This window comes from Rhinopithecus bieti, unplaced genomic scaffold, assembly GCF_001698545.2.
Source record: "Rhinopithecus bieti isolate Rb0 unplaced genomic scaffold, ASM169854v2 scaffold_1557, whole genome shotgun sequence".
Classification (NCBI taxonomy): domain Eukaryota; kingdom Metazoa; phylum Chordata; class Mammalia; order Primates; family Cercopithecidae; genus Rhinopithecus; species Rhinopithecus bieti.
Window position 1 is genome coordinate 908,352 of NW_016803512.1, and position 7,994 is coordinate 916,345.

Genomic DNA, 7,994 nt, shown 5'->3' on the forward strand with positions numbered 1-7,994 from the left:
TCGCTGGAACCTGGGAGGCAGAGGCTGCAGTGAGCTGAGATCGCGCCATTGCACTCCACTCTGGGCAACAGAGCAAAACTCTGACTCAAAAAAAAAAAAAAACATAAAACTAAAATAAACTTGAAAATAGCCTTCCTTTTCTTGTTTTCTACCACAGTTGATTAGATCAGGAATTATTTTTTCTGTGCAGGCTTGCTAGAACTTACTGGTATGAGCACTTCACCCTTATGCCTTTTTTGGTCTTTGTTCTTTGATCACTTTAACTTTTAGCATAGTTTTGATCAATTTATAGGTTTCCTAAGTCTTAAGACAATTTTTAAAGTCATTTATAATTTTTTTAGAAACCATTTCATTCAGATCTGTTAAGCTAGAGTTGTATGAAGGTATTCTCTTACAGCTTTTGAAAAATCTCACTGTTCTCATTTATAATGTGTATTCTAAATATGGATCACACTTAGTAGAAATATGTCTACTTGGTTGAACTTTGACAAACCAGCTCTCTTATTTATCAATTCTACTTTGGGAGTAGGGCTTTATTTGCTTTCTAATCTATTAATTTTTGCTTTGGGTATTAATTCTTTCTCATCTTTCTGTTGTTGGTTTTTTTCCCTGCATTTTTTTATGATTTTTTTTTTATTATAAAAGAAATACTTGCTTGTTGAAAAAAGTTAGGCAATACCAAAGTACATGATGTGAAAAGAGATGTTGAACCTCCTCACCCAATCCCCCATCCCAGCCCCAGTCCTTCTCCCTTTCCCACAGGTAATGGTAAAGATTCTGGGGAAATTTTCTAGAAGCTTTTCTACTTTTTCTACACATTTATGTTCACATAGGTTTTGTTTTAAATTAAATCTTTTCTGATCTTCTATTACTGTGTAACAAGTCAGCAACAGCACTTCAGCCGTAACAATCATGGTGTCTTTCACAGCTGGGGGCGGACTGGGTTCAGCTGGTTGGTTCTTGTTCCTGAGCGCATGTGATTACAGTCCGGGTGGCTGGGGCTGGAATCACCTGAAGGCTTGCTCTCTCCCGCGTCTGTCTGCCGTGCTGAGACCAAGGAGCTGGGGGCTGGAATGGCAGGGGTTTCTTGGACATCTCTCTGTGTACATGGTCTCCAGCATTGTGGCTTCAGGGAAGTCAAGACTTTTTACATGAAAGCTCAGAACTTCAAACGCATATGCCTCAAGAAAGAGCTGGGTGGAAGCTGTATTGCCCTTTTTAACCTACCTGCAGAAGTCACACGGCATCATTTCTACTGCATTTTACTCATCAAGACAGGTACTAAGACCTCCCAGAGTTGAAGGCTGGAAATATAGATTCCTTTTGGTAGGTGTGTCAGAGGTTGCAGACATGTGTTAGGACCATTACACATAGCCTTGGTTGCAACATAAGTAGGATTGTTATAATGAGATTGTACATATTATTCTTTAACTTGAAATTGTATCCTGTAGTTTTGTTGGGTTTTTTTGTTTGTTGGTTGGTTGGTTGGTTGGTTTTTTAAGGCACTGTCTCTCTCTGTCACCCAGGCTAGAGTGCAGTGGCATGATCTCAGCTCACTGCAGCCTCAACCTCCTGGGCTCAAGCAATCCTCTCACCTCAGCCTCCCAAGTAGCTGGGACTACAGGCATGTACCACTGCACCCAGCTAATTTGTGTATTTTTGTGGACACAGGGTCTCACTGTGTTGCCCAGGCTGGTCTTGAACTCCTGAGTCCAAGCCATCCACCCGCCTCAGACTCCCAAAGTGCTGGGATTATAGGCATGAGCCACTGGGCCCAGCTTTTCTATATTACTGCAAACGTATCGACTGCATTCTTTGTTATAGTTGCATCGGTTCTGTGATATGGCTGTAACATGATTGATTTCAACTTTATTGAACATTTAGGGTGCACCCAATTTTCCTGTATTTCACATAAGAATGACCTCACTTATTCATTTTCAAGTGCTTTATTTCTTTGCAAAGCCATTGGTGTTCAGATGTGTAAGGGGTCTTGGTTCTCCCTTGTACCTAAGGGGTGGAGAATTTTCCTGAAATACTGATTAGACCATTTTACCAAGATCTGGGGGAAGAAAGACTCAGAAATGTCAGTTAAGGTCACCAGTTTAGAGATCCACATCTTTTTTTATTATAATTACTTTGTACACAAATAATTTTGTTGATCGTTGTAAACAATGTGATTATTGAATAAACAAGAAAACTAAACTAGGTCGTGAAATTTCAGAATAGTCTCTGAAATCTGATACTTACTAAGTTTTTCTTCTAAAAGGTGGTAGGGTTAGGTTTTTTTGGTTTGTTCAATTGATTGCCACTTCATAGAGCTGGTTGGCCTAATTAAATGTTCCTAGGAAAGAGATAAGAATTTAAATACCCTGAATTTCAAAGGTTGTAAGGTTTATGAAAAATAGGACACTTTATTTAAACTTGTGCATTTTATTTCATTTAGGTTGGAGTAATAGATTTTTCCCTCTACCTTAAGGATGTGCAGGATCTTGATGGTGGGAAGGAGTAAGTACTGCGTTGTATGTCACTTTTTTTTTTTTTTTTTTTTTTGAGACGGAGTCTGGCTCTGTTGCCCAGGCTGGAGTCCAGTGGCACAATCTCCACTCAGCGCAACCTCCACCTCCGGGGTTCAAGCGATTCTCCTGCTTCAGCCTCCTGAGTAGCTGGGACTATAGGTGCACGCCACCACGCCTAGCTAATTTTTGTATTTTTAGTAGAGACGGGGTTTCACCATATTGGCCAGGCTGGTCTCAAACTCCTGACCTCGTGATCTGCCCGCCTCGGCCTCCCAAAGTGCTGGGATTACAGGCGTGAGCCACCGCGCTCGGCCACGTCACATTTTTAATAAAATTCTGGCAAAGGCGGGACTTCTGGCCTAGCCGAGCACCAGGTCTCCGGACGGAAATTGCCGAAGACTAGTGGAGGCCCCGAAGCCAGGAGTGGTGGGGCAGGAGGGGAGGGTGGGGGTGGGGAACTTCTTGGGCCCGGTGGGGGTGGGCTGGGCAGGTTAGGTGTGGCCTCTCTCCACACTGGCAGTGGGGCCGGAGGAGGCGGTAGGAGCGCTGGGGCTGGAGGTGTGCACCCTGGGTGGTGTTCCCCGCCTGCAGAACGGGTAATGAGGCTCTTCTCTGCAGCAAAAAAAAAAAAAAAAAAAAAAAACACTTTTCTTGTTTTTGCTTTGAGATTTTAGATTTTGTTTAGTTATTTTTAAGTACAGAAGCAATGCATTATTCTCATTGTTTAAGGAATTTGGCTCTGCAGAAGAATAGAGTGTACAGGTGAAATTTCCCCATTCACACTGTCCGCTTGCCTCCATGTCAATCCCATTCTTCCCCTCAGAGGAAGACTGTTTAATGCCTTGCAGGTATTTGTTTGTTGGTCGTGTATTTTGCTTTACCATTTGTTCAAATATAAATGGGATAGTAGTATATAAGTTGCCCTTGGACTTGTTCTTTAATCATAGTGTTTTAGATTTTTGTTTTGTTTTGTTTGAGATGGAGTCTCGCTCTGTCACCCAGGCTGGAGTGCAGTGGTGCAATCTCTGCTCACTACAACCTCCGCCTCCCTGGTTCAAGCTATTCTTCCGCCTCAGCCTCCCGAGTAGCTGGGATTATAGGCATTCACCATCACGCCCGGCTAATTTTTTTTGTATTTTTAGTAGAGACGGGGTTTCACCATGTTGGCCAGGCTGGTCTCGAACTCCTGGCCTCAGGTGATCCGCCTGCCTTGGCCTCCCAAAGTGCTGGGATTACAGGTGTGAGCCACCGCACCGGGCCTAGATGTCTTTTTATGCCATTATGAAGCTCTCCCTCACCCTTGTTAACAAGGGTATTCTTTTAAAATAAGTTACCCAGGAGAAAAAATAATAATAACAACTATATATAACATACTGCCATTTATATACATATATATTTTTTTTTTTTTTTTTTTTTTCTTTGAGACTGAGTTTCGCTCTTGTTGACCAGGCTAGAGTGTGGTGGCACGATCTTGGCTCACCACAACCTCCACCTCCCGTGTTCAAGCGATTCTCCTGCCTCAGCCTTCCTGAGTAGCTGGGATTACAGACATGCACCACTATGCAAGGCTAATTTTGTATTTTTAGTAGACATGGGGTTTCTCCATGTTGGTCGGGCTGGTCTCGAACTTCTGACCTCAGATGATCCGCCCACCTCAGCCTCCCGAAGTGCTGGGATTACAGGCATGAGCCACTGCGCCTGGCCCCATTTATGTTATAATAAAAAAGGATATACATACATATGTTTTACTTCCATATGTATTCATGGAACATTTCTAGAGTGGCATATCAGCCTCACAGTAGTGGTTGCCTGTGGAGGCAGGCATGGAAGGGGTTTTTCACTGTAAACCCTGCGATTGCGTTTGAATATTTTACCTCGCACATATGTCACCTGCCCTTCCATGTCTTCCCGAGGACTCTCCCGGTCTCAGTGCCTGGCAGTGCACCTTACCAAAGAATGGACCAGCAGGAACCACACTAAAGCTTCATGCATCCTAAGTACAAGGGCTCAACCACTTGAAATTTAACAAAATATATTCTTTTATTTCATATTAGACCAAATACTTCAAAGGAACAAAATATATTCCTTTTTTTTTTTTTTTTTTTTTGAGACAGAGTTTCGTTCTTGTTGCCGAGGCTGGAGTGCAGTGGTGCGATCTCGGCTCACTGCAACCTCCACCTCCCAGATTCAAGCAGTTCTCCTGCCTCAGCCTCCCGAGTAGCTGGGACTACAGGCGCCCGCCACCGCGCCGGCTAATTTTTTGTATTTTTAGTAGAGATGGGGTTTCACTGTGTTAGCCAGATGGTCTCCATCTCCTGACTTCGTGATCTACCCCCCTCGACGTCCCAGCCACCGCACCTGGCCAGTTCTTTTGTTTGTAAGTCCGGTGGGCTCGTTTCCTTCAGTATAATAAGGGTTGTGTCAAAGCCATTTGCATGTGGCAGGTTGGTATTTTCACCTTGCTTGCTGATCCTGAAACCTTGGTCTGCAGGGAACCCACTCCCCTGGCAGCCTGGCCCTGGAGACGCTGGCTACAGTGCCCCAGGCCGGCTTTGCTGTCTGTACTCTGAGACTGGATGTTACTAAGCTCTGGCTGTCTCTTGGTTTCTTGAAGACACTGGTACTTCTACAAGGTGATTGGAAGGTTGGGGAACAGTTACAAAGTATTAATCATTAATTAAAAAAGTTCTCACTTTTTATGCTCCTTTTAAAAGGCATGAAAGAATTACTGATGTCCTTGATCAAAAAAATTATGTGGAAGAACTTAACCGGCACTTGAGGTAAGACTCCTTTTTTTCAATGTGACAGTTACATGCGTGGTATCCTGTCATTGTTTCATGGAACCTCTTTGAGTTGCCACATACTTATAAATAGCTTGTTTCCAAACCAAGACAAAAGGGTCATCATTCAGGCAACATTTATTTGTACAAACTGGAGAAGTATGATTTCTTCTTGATAAACTCTTGGGAAATCTTTATTCTGTGCTTTCTGCAGTTATATAATACAGAGAGGTAACTACATTAAACCTTGACTCTCTCCACTCCTCACCCCACAGCCACGTGGCTGGAAATCCCTTCATGGCAAGCACTGTTGCTGCTGGAATCAGCACACAGTACCCAGTGCATTAGGCCAGGAAAGAGAGTTGAAAACCACTGGGCTAGGCCCTCCAGAGCAATGTACTAGTGATCACAAGCATCTTTATCTTGATTTTTTTTTTTTTATCTTTGCTGGAGATCTGTGGATGTGTTTCATGAAACACTAATCCTTGGAGGTATTCGTGGGGAATGTGGAGAGACATGTTAGAGGGTACATTGCACATGACAGTTCTCCACAGGGGCAGCCTCTCTGGCCCCAAAAGCCAGGTGAGGAAGCTGGCATGTTCCTCCCAGTGTAGTCAGGGGCATATCGCTCTGGGGCTTTTTTCACTTTTGTTTTGTTTTTTTTTTTTTTTTTTGACAGGGTCTCACTCTGTTGCCCAGGCTGAAGTGTAGCGGCATGATCTCGGCTCACTGGAGCCTCGAATTCCCAGGCTCGGGCAATTGATTCTCCCACTTCAGCCTCCTAAGTAGCTGGGACTACAGGCGCATGCCACCCCTCCTGGCTGGTTTCTGTACTTTTTATAGAGTCAGCGCTTTGCCATGTTGCCCAGACTGGTCTCACCTGGGCTCAAGCAATCCTCCCACCTCAGCCACCCAAAGTGCTAGAATTACAGGCGTGAGCCACCACATCCAGCCTGGGGCTCTGCTTAACTGTGATGTTGGCTGTTTTTTGAAAGTTTTTTGATCAATTCCTAGTTTATTGAGAGTATTTATAAGAAATAGATATTGAATTGTATCAAATGCCTTTTAGTGTCCATTAAAATAATCATGGTTTTTATCCCTTAATCTACTGATGTGGTGTATTTTATTCATAGACTTCTTCATACTGGACCATTCCTGTGTCACAGGGATAAACACCACTTGATCATATTATTTTTATTAGGATTTTTTGAGACAAGGTCTTACTCTGTCACCCAGGCTGGAGTGCAGTGGTATAATCATGGCTCGCTGCAGCCTCCACCTCCCGGGGCTCAGGTGATTTGCCCATCTCAGCCTCCCAAGTAGCAGGAACCATAGGCATGCACCACTACACCTGGCTAATTTTTTGTGTTTTTTGTAGAGACAGGGTCTCACTTCGTTGCCCAAGGTGGTCTCAAACTCTTGGCCTCAAGCCTTCCTCCCTGGTTAGCCTCCCAACTGCTGGGTTATAGGCGTGAGCCACCTTGCCCAGCCAGGATATAGTTTTAATAATTCAATTATCCTTTTAATATGTAACCTGGCTGGGTGCAGTGGCTCACACCTGTAATCCCAACACTTTGGGAGGCCGAGGCGGGTGGATCACCTGAGGTTGGGAGTTCGAGACCAACATGGAGAAACCCCATCTCTACTAAAAATACAAAATTAGGCAGGCGTGGTAGCACACGCCTGTAATCCCAGTTACTCAGGAGGCTGAGGCAGGAGAATCGCTTGAACCCAGGAGACGGAGGTTGCGGTGAGCTGAGACTGCACCATTGCATTCAGCCTAGGCAACAAGAGCAAAATTCCATCTCAAAGAAAAAAAACGTAACCTGACTTGCTGGGAATTTCATAGTTTTCTTTCTCCGCCCTCATGTCAGGGTTATATAGTGTTGCAAAACAAATTAGTGAGCTTTTCCTCATGCCTGTGAACAGCTGGCTTCTAGATCATGGGCATTATTTGCCCCTTGCGAATATGAAGCAGCCAGGCGATTGTAATCCCAGCACTTTGGGAGGCCGAGGCAGGCGAATCACCTGAGGTCAGGAGTTCAAGATCAACCTGGCCAACATGGTGGCCATCTCTACTAAAAATACAAAAATTAGCCAGGTGTGGTGGCGGGCACTGGTAGTCCCAGCTGCTCGAGGCTGAGGCAGGAGAATCACTTGAACCTGGAAGGCAGAGGTTGTAGTGAGCCGAGATTGTGCCACTGCACTCCATCCTGGGTGACAGAGACTCCATCTCAAAAAAAAAAAGAATTTATGAAGCTCAGTGTTTATGAGGCAATACGTTGCTAGCTTTTCAGTTTTACTTAGTTGTTCATCAAAAAAATATATAAATATATAAAATATATTTTATGTATTGTTATATATTTTTTCTGTAAACTTACTTGCTAGATACCATTCAGTTTTTCAAACCTTTAAATATATTCCAGAGTCTAATTCCTGTGTTTTAAAGTCATTAAAATAATTTTTCTTCTCTTTCTGTATTTATGGATGTTTTTTAACAGTTTTAGATATCTTTTAGTTTTGATTTGATTTTGTTTTATAGTCATGTAGTGCATTACACATGATTCCAAAGTCAAAATTATAAAACAAGGTGCAGAGAATAGTAGTGTTCATTTCTGATCTAGTTTTTATTCAAAATCTCATGTGTAATGTTTTCATTAGTTTGGCTGATCCATTCGTCCATTTTTTTTTTTTTTTA

General features: G+C 43.3%; 1 protein-coding gene across 6 annotated transcripts in view; it reads left to right on the forward strand.

Annotated features, from left to right (window-relative positions):
* The window catches only part of RUFY1 (RUN and FYVE domain containing 1), a 68,422-nt gene that overhangs the window by 24,460 nt on the left and 35,968 nt on the right, over positions 1–7,994 (forward strand). For all 6 annotated transcript variants that reach the window (XR_001888379.1, XM_017888177.1, XM_017888197.1 and 3 more), the window contains 2 exons: positions 2,444–2,505; positions 5,231–5,296. Coding sequence is in view for 5 of the 6 variants with exons in the window: in XM_017888177.1 (XP_017743666.1) it covers positions 2,444–2,505; positions 5,231–5,296 (128 nt within the window). In the remaining variant the exon portion in view is untranslated. The remainder of the gene's footprint in view (positions 1–2,443; positions 2,506–5,230; positions 5,297–7,994) is intronic.